The sequence below is a fragment of the Brienomyrus brachyistius genome, unplaced genomic scaffold, assembly GCF_023856365.1.
Source record: "Brienomyrus brachyistius isolate T26 unplaced genomic scaffold, BBRACH_0.4 scaffold54, whole genome shotgun sequence".
Lineage (NCBI taxonomy): Eukaryota > Metazoa > Chordata > Actinopteri > Osteoglossiformes > Mormyridae > Brienomyrus > Brienomyrus brachyistius.
In genome coordinates, this window is record NW_026042329.1 from 1606782 (window position 1) to 1629242 (window position 22461).

Genomic DNA, 22461 nt, shown 5'->3' on the forward strand with positions numbered 1-22461 from the left:
TTTTATACCTCCTGTCAGCTCACATCTCTATTGTACAATGAGGCTCTCTGGAGTCTCAATAGGGGCCAATTTACTGTCCTCTGCTCCCTGTGTCACCAACAGAGCTCAGCACAGTCAGCAGTGAAGGACAGCGAGAGGATCTTCACTGAGATGATCCGCTCCATTGAGAGAAGACGCTCTGAGGTGACAAAGCTGATCAGAGATCAGGAGAAGGCTGCAGTGAGTCAGGCTGAAGGAGACATGGAGAGACTGAAGCAGGAGATTGATGAACTGAAGAGGAGACACTCTGAGCTGGAGCAGCTTTCACACACAGAGGATCACATCCATTTCCTCCAGGTAACAGAACAGCTACTTTGGCAATAAGAAAACCAGAGTATTCAAATGGATGCATATTGTCATTTGTATTTCAGCTAGTCTGTCATTTGTCAGAGATTCATTAAAAGCTTCCTTTCAATTAGATTGCAATGCACATTTGTTTTGATGAAGCTGTTTAATCAGACTGTGTGTCTGTAGAGGTGCCAGGGTCTTCTTGTCACTCCTGAAGCTTCAATTGGACCCAGAATCTCCGTCAGTCCACAGTGCTCTTTTGAGAATGTGAGGAATTTGGTTTCTGAACTGAAGGATCAACTGGAGAATGTTTGCGAAAAGAAAACAACAGAGATAAATCACACAGGTAAATAAATAATTTTCCAGTCTATTCATGTCCAATACAGACCATACAGAGAGAGTATGCAGTACAGTCAACCTCAAGTTTGTGTGTCCAAGTCAGTTTCTGTTTCAAATAAGATTAAATCTTTCAGAAAACCAGAAAATAGCAGGAATCATGTTTCTGCAAAATGAAATTTGTATTGTGTTTCACTCAGAATTATTATCACATGATTAAAATGCCCCCAAGATGATAATACCCTAGTGCTGGTGTCTCCACAGTGAGTGAGTCCATCTCCCACAAGTAAATTCCTTTTACTCACATCACTGTTTCTCTCTGTCTCCTTCTAGTTACCAAAGACACCGTCCTACCGGTATTAGTGCCCAGGACCAGAGCAGAATTCTTACAATGTGAGTCTGTTCACACACACGCTTCTCTCTCCCTGTATGAGCTGGAGTGTGTTTTATTGTGTTTTATTGTGTTTCATTTTCTTCTGCTAGGGGAGCTTCACTTTCTCTCTCCAGCTGCCTCCTGGTCTTTCATATTTACAGTTGTGCTCATAAGTTTACATACCCTGCCAGAATTTATGATTTCTTAACCATTTTTCAGAGAATATGAATGATAACAGAAAAACCTTTCTTTCACTCATGGTTAGTGGTTGGCTGAAGCCATTAATTGTCAAACAACTGTGTTTATTCTTTTTAAATCATAATGATAACAGAAACTACTCAAATGACCCTGATAAAAAGTTTACATACCCTGGTGATTTGGCCTGATAACATGCACACAACTTGACACAAATACGTTTGAATGGTAATTAATCTGTTTGCTTGTAATTAGTGGGTGTGTATAAAGGGTTAATTTGGTCAGAACTGATGGCAAGATGAATGCAGTAAATTATCAAAAAATACTGGAGGATTATTTGCACTCATCAGCCCGGAAGCTGCGCATGGGACGTACTTGGACATTCCAACATGACAATGATCCAGGTTGACCTGTCATTGGCTACAGCAAAATAAAGTGAAGGTTCTGGAGTGACCATCTCAGTCTCCTGACCTCAATAGCTTTGAGCCTCTCTGGGGAGACCTCAAACATGCAGTTCATGCAAGACCCAATAATTTACAGGAACTAGAGACTTTTTGCCAGGAAGAATAGGCAGCTTTACCATCTGAGAAGATAAAGAGCCTCATCCACAACTACCACTAAAGACTTCATGCTGTCATTGATGTTAAAGGGGGCAAAACACGGTATTAAGAACTGGGGAATGTAAACTTTTGAGCACAACTGTATATGAGCTGTTTACGTCAGGAGCCTTTGAATCTCTGTAATGTGACTCATGATGTTTAATATTATATTACTTATCATTTTCTTCTCTGAGACATCGATGTTGAGAATATGACCATATAAACATGAACGGGTAAACATACATTTATTTATTTTTACTTTTCAAAATACTTTTCAAAGCATTAAAATAAACCAAAAACACTATGTGTTTAATATAAGGAGTAAATGAAACCAAAACATCACCTGCTGATCTTCTCCTCCATCAGATTCCTGTCAGCTCACTCTGGACCGCAACACAGCAAACAGAAACATCTGTCTGTCTGAGGGGAACAGAGTGGTGACATGCATGAGTGAGATTCAAGTGTATTATAAATACCAGCAGAGGCATGACACAAGCCACCAAGTGCTGTGTACAGAGGGTCTGACTGGACGCAGCTACTGGGAGGTTGAGTGGAGCGGGCGTTCAGTCAGTATAGGTGTAGCATATAAAGGGATCAGCCTGAAAGAAGTTGGTTATGACAACAGGCTTGGATACAATGACAAGTCCTGGTATTTGTCCTGCTCAGCCTCCAGTTACTCATTCTGGCACAATAATTTGCAAACTGCAGTATATGGCTCCCATTCCTCCAGGATAGGAGTGTACCTGGATCACAGGGCAGGAACTCTGTCCTTCTACAGCGTCTCTGACACAGTGACCCTCCTGCACAAGGTCCAGACCACGTTCACTGATCCCCTCTATCCTGGGTTTCAGGTTGATGGCAGTACGATCAAACTGTGCTAAATGGGTTACACCAAATCTCTTTAAATTTGGTGTATTTAGGATTTTGTGTAAAAAGTGGAAATAATTAAAAATAAACACAACTGTTAACTAATAGCAGTGACTGAGGGGTCTAAAGGGTTGGAATGTTGTCCATGGCATAGAAACAGTATATTAGCACTGATGGAAAATTGAGCACTGACTGTCACTGGTGGCCAGTGTATTAAAAGTCAGACAGTAGTAAATACTGCTGTAACAGCTTGGATTAATTTCAGTCTAGATTTAACCGGTCAGGAGATATAGAAGAGATTGTAGAAACCTGCAGTGTAGCATTTCCCCCCATTTAATGTCAGATGCTCTGTGCAGTAGGTAGAAATAGGCACCTTCCTACCTAATGTGGTAGGTCTAGGTCTTACACCTTAAGTTTTGTTTATGCTGGCTGTGTGAACTTGGACTATATTGCACATTCAGAACATTGCTGTTTGGGGGGGGGGGGGCTCCATATAACAGGGCTACCATCACACCTTCTGCTTTTGGCCGACTGTTCATTCAGACATGATTTTATCCTCATTACTTGTGCTGTCACCACTGTTGTGATTATGACATAATACATGAGTCCCATCTGATAATGGGACAAGCATAAATGTCTGTTTAAGACAAATATAGTCTATTTCAATTTCAAATGTGCGTGTGGTTTCTGGTTTGCCTCTCATCAGTAATAATAAGGTATGACAAGTATTTCAATGCCATGAACAACATGTAAGAAAAAGACCCATTGGAATATAATGACATTTCACAGTGGTGTGAATTGCTGCAACTTATATTAATAGCTTGCAATATGCAGCCAGTCTGTGGTGTTGTAGTTTGACTATTTCCATTAGCAAAAGCAGCCTATGTTTGCATTACGATGTTAATTTCTACGAGATATTTTGATTTAGTTTTAGTCTTAGTGCTTTGACAAAAATGCAACTTACAGGATACAATGACAGGATATTTAGTCGACTAAATCTAAAGCAGATTTAGTCAATTAAATCTACAGTAAGCACAATCAAATGAAACTCATCTAGATTCCTGAAGGTAACATATGTAAAGCTGTCATTATAGCATGCCATTAGGTTTGAACATTTTTTAAGTTTTTAAGGACCTTAATATAACTGTTGTAATGTGAAACATTGCAGTTCTTTCCAATTTTAAATTGGCTTTATATGAACTTTATTCATCATCAAATAAAAACAAAAATAAAAACAAAATTTTGTCTCAAACAAATTACTTGCGTATTAACACATGTTCATTTGTATTATTAAAAAAATACTCATTGTCAGGATGCTGGTGAAGCGCTGGGTAGCGCACAAGCAGGTAAGCTGGCAAGGAACAGGCGAGTAGGCGAAATTGGGGGAAAACTGGGATTTATTCAGGACTGGGAAACATCTGACATAGACTAACATCTAACATCAATGACAGACAGACAATGGACTCAGGCAAGACATGGACTGAAATAGACAGGACTGGGCGAAAATATGTGGACACAGCTGGGTACGATCGGGGAAACACACGTGGATAATCAGGGGGGCGTGGCACACACCAGGATCGTACGAGCCGGGCATGACACTCGTGTCCTCTCTCAAAAACATTATCAAGTATCAGGCTGTCATGCAATAAGAGATGACATATGGTAGAGCAAGAGATGGGACAAACAAACAGGGTTTTATTCAACTAATAGACCAAAACATAAAGGAACAGGAAATGGCAGGGTTGCCAACTTTGGCCAGCTGGCTGACGTGACATTTTTAATTCAAGACAAGTCTGCATGTGCATTTACATGTATTACCTTGTAAATAGTCTATAGGGTTTGCAAACTACTCAAATGTTTTTGATGTAGCTAAGCGGAGTGGAGCAGGATTGTTCCTGACGTGATTTCCTGATGGTGTCCAAACTAGTGTTATCCAATTACAAGTGTGCATACAAGTTTTTAAAATTGCACCACTGCATTCATACTTTTCATCTGTTGGTGGACCGTGTCATGTGTAATAGAAACGTGCAAAGAGCGTCATATCACTCATTGTCCAGTTGTCTATTTGTATAACATTTTCAATGTTAATTTTCCTCAAAAATTATTTTAAAAGCATTTGTCCTAGTTTTGTCATTGAAGGTGCCTTCGTATTTAGTTTTTGTTCCGTTTTCATCACAGAAAATATGTCATTGACGAGTATTTTTCCTTTTAAAAACCAAATAACATTTAACACATTTAAAATACACTAATAAGCAATGTGTAGGGGAAGGCCTGTAAGTATTGAATGGCATTTCGGAAATGGAGCCCTGACTCCACCTGCTGGCCAAAAACTTATACTGAATGCTGAATTCTGCTTCCTTTGATATATGAATTAAGTCTGATTACATTAGCCGACATCAAATTTGGTGAATAATATCAAATTACATTTTTCAAACACCCTTCATAAACAAACATTTTTAGTTTATTTAGTTTTGCTCCAGCACGTCTGGTTTTTCTGTGATTTCGGCTGCACCTAATAATGTCATTTTGATACCAGTCATATAATATCACCAGTAACCTCTCATAGACAGATTTTTTGTGCAAACTAGTCAGCAGGGTTTACAGGCAGCTTGCAGTTATGTAAACTTACAGGTATGTTGCTGCAGGTCCACTGACGCCGACCTTTGCATGCAGAACTGTGGTCTGAGTGACAGTACCGGAAAGCGGACCGCAGATAAGAAGGCTGCTGAAGGCTGCTGAAGGACAATGTATTTGCAGCCAAAATGGTGACAGTGGAGAGACAAGCCTGGGAAGAATTCCGTAAAGTCGTTGACGGATTTCTCGGAAACAAGAAGTCATCTGACTGTGAGGTTCACATCAAGGATATGATATGTCGTTTTCAAGATCTTGGATGTAGAATGAGTGTCAAGATGCATTTCCTAGACTCGCACCTTGATTACTTTCATGAAAATTTGCGTGAGTATAGTGAGGATCAAGGTGAGAGATTTCACCAAGATGATGAAATGGAACGAAGATACCAAGGACGTTGGAGTGTAAATATGACGGCTGATTATTGTTGGAGTATGTGCAGTACGAACAAAATCCTGCTGCTTCTTACAAAAGAAAATCATACCGGAAACAGTTTCGCAGTGCTGACTGACCAGCAAAGACATGATAAACTGTTTATTTAATGTAAAATTTGCTATATGTTGAACTTTAATTGTAAACTGTGACAAAACCAGATGTGTGGTGGCAAATTGGAAGCCATATTCTGAAAACATGAAAACATGAAAAATTGTAGAACATGTGCATGTTTTTGTTAAATCACATAACAAAAAATTTTAAAATGTCGACCGGTTTTATTTATGTAAGAGTCAAACGGCAGTAAAATGAAAGGTATTTAAAAGCCTAGACTCAGGTGAATGTAAAGGTGGCAACTCTTTGAAGATTATAAGAGCTATAAGGATATTTCAGCTGAATTAGCCAAGCTGGGCCTCAGACATATAGGCACAGTGGCTGTAGCGCCCCCTATTGACCAATCGGCACCAACGTTGGAGGGTGTACCTGTAGTCCCCTACTACAGTATAACTTACATATTAGTGAGGATTGGCTGAAGCACGCCTGAGATTCAGCTGTCTGATAGAAATGGGAGCGGCACAGGTACAGTATGGTCTGGGTGTGGCTGGTGACCATACCATTCAGCAAGTCTAAGATATTGTTAATAATTATTTATAATGAATGAACTGATTTGATTGATACCAGATGAATGTAGGCTGGGTGAAAATTCTAAGACGAGTTTGAAAAGACCTGTTTTCAGACTCATATAAAAAAGGCCAAAATGCAAAGAGGTAGAACCAAGTTCTGCATGTTCTTTGATTTGTCATAACATGCTGAATTGGCAGGGCATGAAATTTCTACAGTATGCTTCACAGTTTGGGAGAAAAAGGCAAAAATGCGGAAGGTGTCACTGTAGTGCACCCAGATGAAAACAAAATAAAATTATTAACACAGGAACAAAAACTTTATTTCCTATAAAGGTGAAATACAAATTACAGTGGGGCAAAAAAGTATTTGGTCAGCCACCGATTGTGCAAGTTCTCCCACTGAAAATGATGGCAGAGGTCAGTAATTTTCATCATAGGTACACTTCAACTGTGAGAGACAGAATGTGAAAAAAAAATCCATGAATTCACATGGTAGGATTTTTAAAGAATTTATTTGTAAATTAGGGTGGAAAATAAGTATTTGGTCAATAACAAAAATTCAACTCAATACTTTGTAACATAACCTTTGTTGGCAATAACAGAGGTCAAACGATTACTATAGGTCTTTACCAGGTTTGCACACACAGTAGCTGGTATTTTGGCCCATTCCTCCATGCAGATCTTCGAGAGCAGTGATGTTTTGGGGCTGTCGCCGAGCAACACGGACTTTCAACTCCCTCCACAGATTTTCTATGGGGTTGAGGTCTGGAGACTGGCTAGGCCACTCCAGGACTTTCAAATGCTTCTTACGGAGCCACTCCTTTGTTGCCCGGGCAGTGTGTTTGGGATCATTGTCATGTTGGAAGACCCAGCCACGTTTCATCTTCAAAGCTCTCACTGATGGAAGGAGGTTTTGGCTCAAGATCTCACGATACATGGCCCCATTCATTCTTTCCTTAACACGGATCAGTCGTCCTGTCCCCTTAGCAGAAAAACAGCCCCAAAGCATGATGTTTCCCCCCCCATGCTTCACAGTAGGTATGGTGTTCTTGGGATGCAACTCAGTATTCTTCTTCCTCCAAACACGACGAGTTGAGTTTAGACCAAAAAGTTCTACTTTGGTTTCATCTGACCACATGACATTCTCCCAATCCTCTGCTGTATCATCCATGTGCTCTCTGGCAAACTTCAGACGGGCCTGGACATGCACTGGCTTCAGCAGCGGAACACGTCTGGCACTGCAGGATTTGATTCCCTGCCGTTGTAGTGTGTTACTGATGGTGACCTTTGTTACTTTGGTCCCAGCTCTCTGCAGGTCATTCACCAGGTCCCCCCGTGTGGTTCTGGGATTTTTGCTCACCGTTCTCATGATCATTTTGACCCCACGGGATGAGATCTTGCGTGGAGCCCCAGATCGAGGGAGATTATCAGTGGTCTTGTATGTCTTCCATTTTCTGATAATTGCTCCCACAGTTGATTTTTTCACACCAAGCTGCTTGCCTATTGTAGATTCACTCTTCCCAGTCTGGTGCAGGTCTACAATTCTTTTCCTGGTGTCCTTCGAAAGCTCTTTGGTCTTGGCCATAGTGGAGTTTGGAGTCTGACTGTTTGAGGCTGTGGACAGGTGTCTTTTATACAGATAATGAGTTCGAACAGGTGCCATTAAGACAGGTAACGAGTGGAGGACAGAAAAGCTTGTTAAAGACGACGTTACAGGTCTGTGAGAGCCAGAGATTTTCCTTGTTTGAATTGACCAAATACTTATTGACCACCCTATTTTACAAATAAATTCTTTAAAAATCCTACCATGTGAATTCATGGATTTTTTTTTCACATTCTGTCTCTCACAGTTGAAGTGTACCTATGATGAAAATTACTGACCTCTGCCATCATTTTCAGTGTGAGAACTTGCACAATCGGTGGCTGACCAAATACTTTTTTGCCCCACTGTATATTTTAATCTTCACTGGTATAATATAGACTGTAGGGACATTTTTTAGCAGCAATGTTGTTAGAAGGAGGCCGTCATTGTTAAGATTCCAGTTCATCTTTCCCAGTGTCCCTACACATTCACATGTCCTGCTCAAACCTGGGGCCAGAGCTTGGACCCTCTTTTATGTCAGGCCTGAATGAGCCATGCTTCTAGATTCACTGCCTTTATTTCAACTTCCATTCTTTATCCATTCATCCATCCATCTTCCAGCTTATCAGGTCTCTGGTCAAGGTGAACCTTTTTCTTTAATTATGGAAGGAAATTTCATGCACACTGCAGGGACAGTATTTGAACCCCCAGCTCTGGAGGTATGAGGATATAGCACTCATGTCCCATCGAAAGGGGAATCTCTATGGGCATGAGGATGGGGGACACCCTGGACGGGATGCCAGTCCATCACAGGGCATGAGGCAGGGGACACCCTGGATGGGATGCCAGTCCATCACAGGGCACGAGGCAGGGGGACACCCTAGACGGGATGCCAGTCCAGCACAGGGCATGGGACAAGGGACACCTTAAACGAGATGCCAGTCCACCACAGGGCATGAGGCAGGTGGACATTCTGGATGAGATGCCAGTCCATTACAGGACACGAGGCAGGGGGACATTCTGGACGGGATTCCAATCCATCATAGGGCACACAAACACACACACATACAGACAATAAGATTTTACATTGAGTCTTGAAGAACTCAATGTAATAAAAGAACACACTGCCTGGTCTGCAAAGAATTCACTTCCCATGTTAAACTCACTGAAAGTTTGTTCAGATGTCCAGCCAACAGTGTAGGAGAGTGTTTGATATTGGGGGGTGGGGGGGGGGACTCAGTAATATAATTGAAATACAGCAGTCAACTTACGGGGGGCAATGAATGAATTCAAATTAAATATAGGGGGTTACACATACCTGTATCAATCTGTTTAAACCGTGTATGATTTCTGTATGAGAAAATCATCTGCTGATGGTTTAACTCTGACCATGTTATTCAGTGACTTTGTTAATGTAAATGAGATTATTAGTTGACGTGGTGTCACTTAGCTTGTAACAAATGTATTAGAACTGAACACTGTCAGCTGAGAGCTGACTTTCACAGCACCTGTGTCTGTCACGCCCGCATTGGACCAACCACACCTGTGCCAAGCTGCACCGGCACGGTCCCACCTACACCGATCACCATCCCCGGGATTCTAACCCGCTGCAGTTTATTTCCCATGATTGGCACTTAGTCTTCACATACAGCCCAGTTACTCCACTAGCCCACTGTGAAGTACTGAGTGCCTACACCGTACCCAGCATTTCCTGTGACATCCATTGTTATGCCACATTTTACCCGTGTTTTCTGTTCCTTGGACCGATGATTCTTGTCTGTTTGTGTCTCAGCCTCGATCATTACCTTCCTGTTAACTGTTTCAGCTTGCTTCAATTTCTTGCATAATTTATAAGAAATATGTACAATTATTTTTTTATTGTATCTATTTTCATAGTCATTATTAACACTCTTTACACAAAAGACTAATTACACCAGATTTAAACAGATGTTTTAACCTAATTAGCACAGTTTAACAGTACTGTCTCAAAGCCAAAACCCAGGATAGAGGGGCTCAGTGAACGTGGCCTGGACCCTGTGCAGGAGGGTCATTGTGTCAGAGACGCTGTAGAAGGACAGAGTTCCTACCCTGTGATCCAGGTACACTCCTATCCTGGAGGAGGGGGGGGCAGACACTGCAGATTTAATGTTGTTGTACCAGAATGAGTAACTGGAGGTTGAGCAGTACAAACACCAGGACTTGTCATTGTATCCAAACACACTGACGTCACCCCCTCCTTTCCTGTTGATCCCTTTATATGTCACGGCTATAGTGACCGAACAGCCAATCAACAACAACAACAAATTTATTTTTGTATAGCGCATTATCATGACATTACATTGTCTCAAAGCGCTTTACAGCATCCGCACCCAAAGCCCCCGGTGAGCAAGCCAAAGGCGACAGTAGCAAGGAAAAACTCCCAAGAAGGAAGAAACCTTGGGAGGGACGAGACTCAAAGGGGGAGCCCATCCTCCAGGGGCCGGCAGGGAGAGTCAAATAGGAGTCAAGTCACATTGTCCCAATCATAAGATTTGGGAAATAACTGGAAAGCAGGGAAGATGACAAGCCAATGCCGAGTCTTCTTCCAACCGCCAGGCAACTAGAGGTAAGGCAGTGGTGTCAGACATGAAAGATGACACAGGCAGAGTGGCGAGTTGGGTGCAGGGACGTCACTGGTGGTGGCGATGTCACATGTAGCAGGGTGTGCTGGACATCTTGATAAATTGAGGTCTCCAGGCAGCACCCCCCAGGAGGAGTATGGGAAATAAAATGTACAATTAGTTAAAGTAGAGGAGGCTATTGGCAGTGCTAACAGCTAGGTGAGTGCAATATGAAGTCCAATGTACAAGCTCCGGCAGATATGGCTGTGGCAGCATCAGTAGGAGGGAGAGGCAAGTGGGAATGCAGGCATGGGGAGTCCCTGAAATGTCAGCACTCCAATTCCACAAGGGATTCTGAAGCCAGAGTGACAGCACTGACAGTCCAGTTTATCCAAAGCCAATGGCACCGATCCCCACCCAGCTCTACACCTCACACTATAGGTCTGACTGGGAGTGAGGAGTTAGCTGGAGCTAGAACTAGTGTCCCTATACGCTAAACTAATCCACTCGACCTCCCAGTAGCAGCGCCCAGTCAGACCCACTGTACACATCACTTGGTAGCATAAGTCAAACCTCTGCTGGTGATCAAGATATGACTGTGTCTCTTCCTTCCATGTCACCAATCTTTGCCTCTTAGACAGATGAAGATTTCTGTTTGCTGTGTTGGGGTCCAGAGTGAGCCGACAGGAATCTGACGGAAGAGAAGATCAGGAGGTGATGGTCTGGTTTTATTCACTCCTTATATTAAACGCAGAATGTTCACTTTTTTGTATGTTTAAACACTTTGAAAAGTATATATATATAAATGAATATATGTTTATCCTTTCATGCTTGCATGGTCATATTCAAAACACGGACATCTCAAAGAACAGAATAATAAGTAACATAATAGCAGTCACAAGTTCAAACAGATTCAGAAGCTCTTGACATAAACAGCTCATGTAAATGTGAAAGACCAGGAGGCAGCAGGAGAGAGAAAGAGAAGCTCCTCTAGCAGAAGAAAATGAAACACAATAAAACACAATAAAACACAATAAAACACAGTAAAACACACTCCACCTCATACAGGGAGAGAGAAGCGTGTGTGTGAACAGACTCACAGTGTAAGAATTCTGCTCTGGGGCTGGGCACTAATACCGGTAGGACGGTGTCTTTGGTAACTAGACAGAGACAGAGAGAAACAGGGATGTGAGTAAAAGGAATTTACTTGTGGGAGATGGACTTCACTCACTGTGGAGACACCAGCACTAGGGTATTATCATCATGGGGGCATTTTAATCATGTGATAACAATTCTGAGTGAAACACAATACAAATTTTGCTGAAACATGGGGATAAGCGGTTTGGAAAATGGATGGATGGATGATTTCTACTATTTCAATGGTTTTCTGAAAGATTTAATCTTATTTGAAACAGATACTGAATGGTCATAAAAACTGTACTGTATACTCTCTGCATGGTCTGTATGGAATATGAACAGACTGGAAAATGTATTTATTAATTAATCTGTGTGATGGATCTCTGTCATTTTCTTTTCGCAAAACATTCTCCAGTTGATTCTTCAGCTCAGAAACCACCTTCCTCAAATTCCCAAAATCAGATCTTGGACTGACAGAGATTCTGGGTCCAAATCCAGCTTCAGGAGTGACAGGAAGAGCCTGGCGCCTCTACAGACACACAGTCTGATTAAACAGCTTCATCAACACAAATGTGTATTGCAATCTAATTAAAAGGAAGCTTTTAATGAATTTCTGACAAATAAACACTTTGAAATACAAATGACAATATGCATTCATTTGAATACTCTGGTTTTCTTATTGCCAAAGTAGCTGTTCTGTTACCTGGAGGAAATGGATGTGTCACCTCAGAGCGTCTTCTCTCAATGGAGCGGATCATCTCAGTGAAGATCCTCTCGCTGTCCTCCACTGCTGACTGTGCTGAGCTCTGTTGGTGACACAGGGAGCAGAGGACAGTAAATTACAATTGGCCCCTTTTGAGACTCCAGAGAGCCTCATTGTACAATAGTGATGTGAGCTGACAGGAGGTATAAAAACAGCACAGGGCTGGGGTTTGGAGCATCACCATGCTGGATGCCTCAGGTACTGAAATCCAGCCATTAATTAAACCTTAAAGAACTTAAGTCGCCCATCTTAGAAAAGCCTCAACTGAAGCCTGAAATGGTACCTACAAGCCAGCTGTTATCTTCTCTTCAGGTTCATACTCACTTTGAATGAGCCCACAGCCTCTCTCAGCTCCTGCATGTAACATGCATTATATGCAGAAAAATAGTGTAGTTAAAGCCATCTGGCATTTAAGAGGTTAAGCTCAATTTGCGTGAGTGCAGCCACGCTCTCTCATCAGTGGAGAACTGGAATGGGCTCTATACACGCCAGTAGGACATTCACCGCCATTACAAATAATATGGTTACGCTACTTCCGGTCCACAGCTTAGAAGAAATGGTGCTGTTTTACACAAGGTGTCTCAGCGAGCTGCCAAATTTAAACATTAACGATGTCCGTCGACTGTGCCGGTCAGGATCCACGACTCCCAACAGCAAGTTGGAGAAGGGTTTTAAAATGTATGCATCATCGTTCATACATGACTACGAAGGTGAGTCTTGTAATATTTTTTGTACCGTCTTGGCTAGCTAGCTAGTTGTACACTAACATGCTCACATGTTACACAACACATTAGCCGAAAATGGCGGCGGTGAGGTGGAGGGGGGGGTGGTAGCTGGACCTGTCAGTCATCGGTGATGACATCATGGGGGGCTTCTAAGCTCCACCCAAGGTCTCAGATAACCTTTTTTCACCGGATATCTAACAGACAGTCTTCTAACCAAGAGAGCAGTGATGCATCATTAACTGTGTATCCTCAGCATAAGAATGAAACACAACACCACGATTTCTAATAATGTTACCAGGAGCATATATAAAATGAACAGTAGTGGGCCCAGTACTGATCCCTGTGAGACACCATATTTGAATTTGGTGGCCTTGGAAGATTCATTGTTCACATGGGCAAACTGATAGTGATCAGTTAAATAGGAGTGGAACCAAGAGAGAGCTGTCCTCTTAATGCCAACCACACATTCTAGCCGGTCCAAGAGGATATTATGGTCCACAGTATTGAATGCTGCAGTTAAATCTAGTAATACCAACAGAGATATACAGCCACGGTCAGAAGCCAAAAGCAAATCATTCATTACTTTGACTAGAGCGGTTTCTGTGCTATTATTAGGTCTAAAGCCAGACTGATATAATTCATTAGTATTTTTTTCTGTAGGAAAATAGACAGCTGATGAACTACAAACTGTAAGGGTTTAGTAGGGGAAAAGATGACGATGTTGCGGAATCAGGTGCTGAGAGACTTAGTACAAAAGAAGGCTGTTATTTCCAAGAAGCTGACAGGATTGTTGTCGTGGGGCAGGCTGGGGTCGGGTGATGTGCGGGGTCGATCTTGGGGCTTGGCTAGGCTCATGGTCCGGGTACAGGCAGGGTCAGGCGTCAGGCGATCATTGAGACATCGAGCAGACCGCAAGTATTCCAAGTTCTTATAGTCGGTCAGGATTAAAAAAGGATCAAGGGTGCCCTCTAACCAGTCTCCATTCTTCCAAGGTGTGTTTGATAGCAAGCAACTTCCGGTCCCCTATGTTGTAGTTCCTCTCAGCAGGAGTGAGTTTCCGGGAAAAGAAAGCACAGGGATGCTGTTTGTTGTCCAATGCGGAGCGTTGGGACAACACCGCTCCAACCCCAGTTCCTGAGGCATCAACCTCCACTAAGAATTGCCGTAAAGGCTCGGGCACCTGTAGGACTGGAGCAGAGGTGAACCAGAAGGCCACGAAGGTCAACAGAAGCCCTCTGGGCCACATCCGTTCACTGAAACAAGAGCCTAGTAGAGGTCAAAGCAGTAAGAGGTGCAGCTACTAAGCTATACCCACGGATAAAACGGCGGTAAAAATTTGCAAAACCAAGAAAGCGCTGTAACTCCTTCCGAGACTGTGGCTGTGGCCACTCAGCCACAGCCCTGACCTTCTCTGGATCTATCCGGATGGAACCCTCTGCGAGGATGAAACCCAGGAAAGAAATGGTACGTCTATGGAACTTACATTTCTCGGCCTTAAGTAACAATGTGTGGGACAGCAGGTGCTGAAGAACTGCCCAAACATGCTGTACATGCTCCTGCTCATTCTGTGAGAATATCAAGATGTTGTCTAGATATACAAATATGTACTTATTCAGCATATCCCGAAGGACATCGTTAATTAAGGCCTGGAACACTGCTGGAGCCTTAGTTAGCCTAAAAGGCATCACTAGATACTCGTAGTGACCAGTAGGCATGTTGAAGGCTGTCTTCCATTCATCTCCCTCCCGGATCCTCACCAAGTGGTAGGCATTACGAAGATCCAATTTAGTAAAGATCTTAGTTCCCTGGAGAAGGTTAGGGGGTAATGATTCTTAATGGTGATTTGATTCAGACCCCTATAATTAATGCACGGATGAAGAGAGCCATCCTTCTTATCTACAAAAAAGAACCTTGCCCCAGCAGGGGAAGACGAAGGGCGGATAATGCCTGTACTAAAAGCTCCATTAACATACTCCTCTATTACCCTTCTTTTGGGGCCTAATGGAGACGACCCATGGAAGGGAAGGTTCCTGGTAGCAAATCTATTGCAGTCATACGGCCGATGCGGCAGAAGGGAGACGGCCTGGGACTTACTGAAAGCAAGCTTCAGGTCTTGGTACTCAGCTGGAACGCCTGACAAATCCAGGTACTCCTCCTCTTGTGCAGGGACCTCTAGTGGTTGGCTAATATGCAAACACTGGGAAAAACAGAATGAACCCCAGGCAATTACGGTGCCCCTCTCCCAGTCGATGTGTGGGTCATGACAGACAAACTAAGGATGCCCCAACACCAGAGGTGCCTGGGGTGAGTTGATAAGATAGAAAGAAAGGGTCTCAACATGAGTTCCCCCCAGTGACAGACTCACCGGAACCGGAACCTGGGAGATAGTAGCCATTCTATGTTTGGATGCAGGTGGTGGGGATCCCCCATTGTTGAGCCAGCATGGAATCTATGAAGCTCTCGTCAGCCCCAGAATCAATAAGGATGGCCAGGGACTGCTGGGAGGACCCCCACATTAATATTGCTGGGAGAAAAGTCCGATACACAGAAAAGGGATTTACCGGAACCACACCCACCAGTACCCTCTTCCCTACTGGTGGGTGCGCCCTTTTACTGGGCACTGGGTAATAAAATGACCAGTCTGTTCACAGTACAGACACGCCCTGGCACTAAGGCGCTGTTGTCGTTCGGCTGGAGATAGGCAGGTCCGATCAACCTGCATCGGCTCTGGTCCAGCATCTGAGGGGTTAACGGTGCTTGGGTACAGGGTGCGGGGTACTCCCTCCGGTCTCCGTTCTCTGCGACTCTGCCGAATCCGCATGTCCACCCTTTGAGCTACGTCAGTCAGTGCAGACAGGGAATCAGGAAGTTCCCGTGTGGCGAGTTCGTCCTTAATTTCCTCAGCCAGCCCGTTATAATAGGCGTCGTATAAGGCTTGAGAATCCCATCCGCAGGACATCACGAGGGTTTGGAACTGTATGGTGTAGTCATATACCATGCGATGACCCTGGCGAAGCTGCATAATTTCTCGTGCTGCCTCTCTTCCGTGCTTCGAACGATCGAAGACACGCTTCGTCTCCTCTTGAAAACGAGCGTGAAAACTGCAGAATGAAGCACCGGAGTCTGAGGCAGCAGTTGCCCACTCCCTCACAGAGCGAGTCAGAGCCATGATTATGAGCGTTCTGAAGGGAACGCGGAGGGCTGCAACTCGAAAGCCAGGGAGCATTGTGACAGGAATGCTCTACACGAACCTGGTTCCCCATTATAGTGCATATATAGCTCTCCCTTAGAGATAGGGTGAGGAGTTCAGTCATTCGGGAGGGACTCAGAGTAGAGCCGCTGCTCCTCCGCATCGAGAGGAGCCAAATGAGGTGGCTCGGGCATCTGATTAGGATGCCTCCGGGACGCCTCCCTGGGGAGGTGTTCCGGGCATGTCCCACTGGGAGGAGACCCCGGGGAAGACCCAGGACACGCTGGAGAGACTATGTCTCTCGGCTGGCCTGGGAACGCCTCGGGATCCCCCCAGAGGAGCTAGATGAAGTGGCCGGGGAGAGGGAAGTCTGGGCTTCCCTGCTGAGACTGCTGCCCCCGCGACCCGACCCCGGATTAAGCGGGAGATGATGGATGGATGGATGGATGGATGGATGGATGGTGCTAATCTGCGGTGCAACGTCCTTGAAGAATTTTGTAGGAATTTGGTCTACAAGGCTAGTAGAGGATTTTCAGGAGGAAACTAGGCTTAGACGTTCTGTTTGTTTTATAAAAAGGAAAGTTTTAATGGTCTCATTTTAAAGGTAGGCATCAGACTTACCCGGAGGCAGGCAACCGTAAGTGGCTAAAGACGTGCACTGAATGGTCTGTCTAATCTTAGTTACTTTACCATTAAAAAAATGTAATAAAGTCATCACTCTTAAGAGCTTGCGGGACTTGCAAGTTTAATCAAGAATTCTGTGTTAACCTAGACACGGATTTTAATAGGAATTTAGGATTGGTTTTGTTCATGTCTATTAATCTGGAGAGATACACAGACCGAGCAGTCACTAGTGCTTGTCTGTATTTAGAGAGGCTCTCTTTCCAGGCAGATTTGAAAACTTCTAGTTTAGTTGAGCGCCATTTGCACTCTAGATTATGTGATGCCTGTTTGAGTTCATGTGCATGATCAGAGTATCAGGGGCCAGGTTTCTTATCTCTATGCTTTATCTTCTTAAGTGGAGCTACAAGTGCGGCAAAGAGATTTTTCCATGTTTTCATTTACACACAATGCTTCAGATGTAAACCTGAAGGACTATGGAAATTGCTGGATAAACGTGCAGGGGTGAGGCGGGGAGGCATGTTACCAGCATTGACACACAATGGTGAAGTAAACACTGATGGAATGTTTCAAATGGGCAATGATGGAACACATTAAGTTGTAGGGGCTCCTACCTTTTAGGCAGAATTCATTGCCCCTTACCTACGCTCATGCGTGCAGGGTGTGGTGAGCACGCGTGCCCAAGTGAGGACGTGGGTTTTTTCTGGTGTTTAGACACTCTGAAATAAATACACTTCTTTTGTGGTGCTCTGCTTGCATTGACAGCCACTTCCTTTTTTTCTGCTGCACCGCAGCTCCACAAAGTACTTACATAATGAGCAGTCATGTGCTTTAAATTATGAAGAAATCTGAAGTACGCAAAGTAATACATGTGACTCAGTATATTGCAGCCCTCTGAAAACCTGGATATTGTTTATTCAACATATCAGTTTATGTCCTATGACACCATGTCATACGATCGTCACCCGACTACACAACAATGTCGCATAGTTGCACACTTTTAGTGAATAAATCCAAATAAAGAGCTACAGACACAAACAATTCACCACTGCCTGGAGGAACAGCTGAAATGATTCCACTTATCTTCACTATTAATGTGCCATTAACTACTAGTTTACTTATGCTTTAATTATTATTGTATTAGTCTGTTTGAGCTTATGTAATGCAGGGCTTAAGCGCCCTCTAGTGGGAAACTTCAGACTTAAGGAGTGTACCCCATTTCTTTTACCAGTCTGCCGACAACAAGTCCGCGAGGCAAAATGCTCTGCGTTGAGCTCCATATAGAGTATTCTTAAGGAAATCAATTCTGTTTGTAATATGTGTTATTTATATCAGTGAAATACTCTGTGTTTCCCTGATTTACTTGTGATTATTTTCCTCTAGCAATTCATCTAAAATGCTGCTTATTTTATTACCGACTACTCTGCTAGCTATCCGTGGCTAACCAGAAGAGCAGTTAAATTTATTTTATTGTTTATTCATAGCCATGCAATAAACTCGTTGCTGGGAGTCGGGCTGTGCAAACTAATTCTGTGCCTGTTTCACCAGAGTAAATGGCGGTACGAGCCAAAGTGCAAAGGTGTGCAGATGATTCTTTACACAGAAAATAGAAGTGCATGGGAGGGCGTACAAGCCACTGCATATGTACCCAGCATGGCAGATCAATCCCACAATGCAATGTACAATCTCTATAACAGAAAAGATTAAAAATAAATACAGGAAGCAGTGCAATAATTCAATAATGCTGTAAATGGTAATAAAGTGCTGTTGGATGGCAGAGTTAGTGTAAAGTTAAAATCTGTGGGGAGGGGGGAGAGCATAGAGTTCAGAGTCCAGATGGCCTTGGGGAAGAAGCTGTTACTGAGTCTGGCAGAAATGGCTCAGATGCTCCGGATTCTTCTGGCAGAAGGAAAGGGGACAAAGACACTGCAGTGGGAAGGGTGGGAGGCGTCCTCCACGGATGCAACATGTGATAAAGATATCATCAGTAGAGGGGCCCCAATGATCTTGTCAGTTGCACTTGTAGTTTGTTGCATCTATTGTAATGTCCTGTGGTTTGAGATGCTGCAGTTCCCGAACCAGACAGTGATGCAGCTTGTCAGGACACTCTTAACATGACTTCAAGGTTTAATGTCAAATCCTACCATCTGTATGTCTGTGTGTTTGTGTGTCCTCTAATGGACTGGCATCCCGTCCAGGGTGTCCCCTGCCTGGTGCCCTGTGATGGACTGGCATCCCGTTCAGGGTGTCCCCGAACCTCATTCCCATTTAGGGGAAGCACTTAGACCAATTGTTGTCTCTCCTTTGGCCATACTGTGAGTGATCACGCCACAATGCTGGCCTTATCTTCTTGCTTCCTGAGATCGGGGCCAGGCTCACTTTGACCGGACACCAGAAAAGCAGCTGATGGATAAAAAATGTGAATTTTGTTAGAGAGAATTGTAAAAAAAAGGCAGATAGCACAAAGCATGGCTGATTCAGGCCTGACATAAAGCTCTGGCTCCAGGTTCGAGTAAGACATTCCGAATATGTAGGGACACCGGGAAAGATAAACTGGAACCTATACTGTATTTAGCAGTTGGGCTATGCCTTTTTATGGAGTGGGTTTGATGTTTGTATTTTGGTGTGTGTGTGTGTGTGTGTGTGTGTGTTTAAGGAGTGAGTTTTATATTATCCAATGGATCTGGCTGAGTATCAGTCATTCTGTCATCATTCTCTACTTTCCACCACCACAGACACACTCAAGTTCTTCTTCACTTTCAACCCCCTACTTAACCCTCCTCCTCCTCCTCCACCCACCACCACTGATTTTGCTACTTGCTTCCATGAGAAGGTGACAGCCAGTTTTGTTTCACTCGGTTTTGGCCTTTTAACCATATTTTCACTGATTAATCTTGGCATGAAATCGAAATCATTTCTACTCAGTCTTGAATTGGTCTCGGACTAGACCTGTGGTTTGAGTCATAATTTTCGAGGGATATGCAAAACCAATTGTTTTTTTTCTGCCACGGTGATGAAGCTTCTTCTAAACTCCTTTCAAAATAATGATACATGTTAATAAAACAAATGTAATAAATGGAAATAAAATTCATCTCTTATTCGCATCCATCATTTTGGCTGCATATGATATGGCAGGGGTTTCCTGTCCATTTAGGTCAGAGGATGTAGCAGTGTATGTCCCAGTGGGTGAAGCCTTTCTGCCTAGAAGGTTATCTGTTCATGGCCGCCCTTGGCAAATCGGCAGGTATTAGAGCAAGACCCTCAACCCCCAGCTTCATGGGTGCCGCAAGTGGTAGCTGCCCTGCACAGCTGACTTGCTTTCACCTACAAAGAACTACAAAGTTGGGGGGAGGTTTAAAGAGAATTTCCCTATGTGGCTCAGTAATATATATTAGAATGCTCTCTACTCTTATGTTGCTGCACAGTCTGCCATAGGCCAAGCTCTCAGCTCCTCAGTCCAATGATATCGTTAGAAGCAGAATGACCATGATCACCATTTAGGTCTCATGTGTTTATTTGTCCCAGAACTTCTTGTGAGTTACACAGGAATTATATTAACTGATGTTTTTTTTATTGCTACTTAAATTTCGACAAAGAATAAAATATAGGGAACGACACATTTGATACAAACTGAGTGGGGGGTTTTGAAGGCTAATTCGTCAACTGGGGGTGTATCTCGGTTAGAAGTAAACATGAAAGTATGTTTTTGGGTGTGAAATATATCGCATGAGTCCATATGCATGTGACATGGCACAAAGGTCATACCTGCTTAGGTAAAGGGTGGAGAAACAGATCAATTCCGTGAGGAAAGGTTCTTAAAGTCAGCATAAATTGCAACACAGTTCTTCAAAATGTTCAGAAACATTTATAGTTCAGTAACATGGAAATGCAACTTTAAATAGATCCTAAAATTATGTGAGATTGTGAGGATGTTACGATCGCCTTAGCACGGGTGATCGCTCAGGCAAGCGAGCGGGCAAGAGCAGGCAGGCAGGCAAAATACTGGGTAAACGGGGATTTATTCAAGGGACTAGGGACAAGAAACATCCGACGATAACATCAATGACAGACAATGAACTGAGGCAAGATGGGGACTGAAGTAAACAAGACAACAGGGTACAGCTGGGTACGATCAGGGAAGCACATGTGGATAATCGGGGGCGTGGCACACACGAGGATCGTACGAGCTGGGCGTGACAGAACCCCCCCCCAAAGGCGCGCTTCACCGGGCGCACCTCAGGGGTGGCGATGGACCAGACGAGGCATACGGGACCTGGAACAGAAGAACAGAAGCATTAATGGGGCACAGGGAACAGGATGGACAAACAAAACTGACAGAAGGGCAAAAACCATGACAAGACCTGACATAAGACAGGAAAGGCGGACAGACAGACAAGGAATGGGGACAGAAAGGGAACAGGTGAAACAAAAGGGCCAGGAGTGAACGGAGGGAATACAGGAGGACGAGGAGCAGGGACGGGAGGAACAAAGGGACGAGGAACGGAGACAGGAGGGACAAAAAGATGGGAGGAGGAGCAAACAAAGGAGGGACATAGGCAGGAGAGTAGGGAGAGAAGGAGGGGGAATAAAGGGGAGCCCGAGGGAGCCCCAGCGGGAGACGGGTGGCAGCCGGAGGGGCTGCAGGTGGCCGGGAGCTGGAGGGGACCTCGGAGGGACTGAGGAGGCAGGGCGAGGGACAGACGGAGGGGCTGAGGAGGGAGTTGGAGGGAGAACTAGGGAAGTGGACGAGGGAGCTGAAGGGACTCTGGCGAAGGCAAGGAGAGGGGGGGAGCCGCAGCAGGCAGCGACGTCCTCTGACGCGCTGAAGCGGGGGGACCCGCGGGCGACTGAGGAGCCACAGCAGGGGAGTCCACAGGCGACCGACAAGGAGTCAGCGGCGGGACCGAGGCAAGGTGCCGAGGCCTTGGAGGGGGACCCGCAGGCGACAGCCCACCTGGAAGGCCAGGACCCGCAGGTGTCGGCCGAGCCCCAGCGCAGGCGAGGGAGGGCGAGCCAGGAGGTAGGGTGGGAGGGACCCCAGCCCTACGTCTGTGTCCTCTCCGCTTGCGGGACACAGACATGGGGGTCCTCGGCCGGGGTCCAGCTCGCCGGGGTGAGGGCAGAGGGGTCACCAAGAGGGTCCCCAAGGGGTCCCATTCAAGCTCCTCCACCTCCGAGGAGGGAGGAGTGACGGTGGGGTCCTCCGGGACCTCCTCGAGGACTGGGGCAGAAGGGACTGGAGAGGGGTCAGGAACGGGAGTCACTGGGGTAACAGTCCGGTGTAGAGGCGGAGGGAGCGCCTTGGGCGTGGGCGCGGGGGCTGCGGGCAGAAGGAGCGCCTGCTCGGGAGCTGCGGGCAGAGGAGGCGCCTGCTCGGGCTGCGCAGGAGATACGGGCTGCGCAGGCGGCTGCTCGGGCTGCGCAGCAGGAGCTGGGGCTCTCCGGAGCTGGATCAGCCTCTTG

General features: G+C 44.8%; 1 protein-coding gene across 2 annotated transcripts in view; it reads left to right on the forward strand.

Annotated features, from left to right (window-relative positions):
- Positions 1-22461, forward strand: part of LOC125724040 (tripartite motif-containing protein 16-like) — a 32126-nt gene that overhangs the window by 3665 nt on the left and 6000 nt on the right. Inside the window, exons 3-6 of one of the 2 annotated variants that reach the window (XM_049000956.1) lie at positions 103-336; positions 514-673; positions 997-1056; positions 2197-3937. In XM_049000956.1, the coding sequence (XP_048856913.1) occupies positions 103-336; positions 514-673; positions 997-1056; positions 2197-2711 (969 nt within the window). In that variant the 3' untranslated portion in view covers positions 2712-3937. Of the gene's footprint in view, positions 1-102; positions 337-513; positions 674-996; positions 1057-2196; positions 3938-22461 lie in introns of those variants that run through there. The other variant, XM_049000955.1, reaches the window with a different exon arrangement.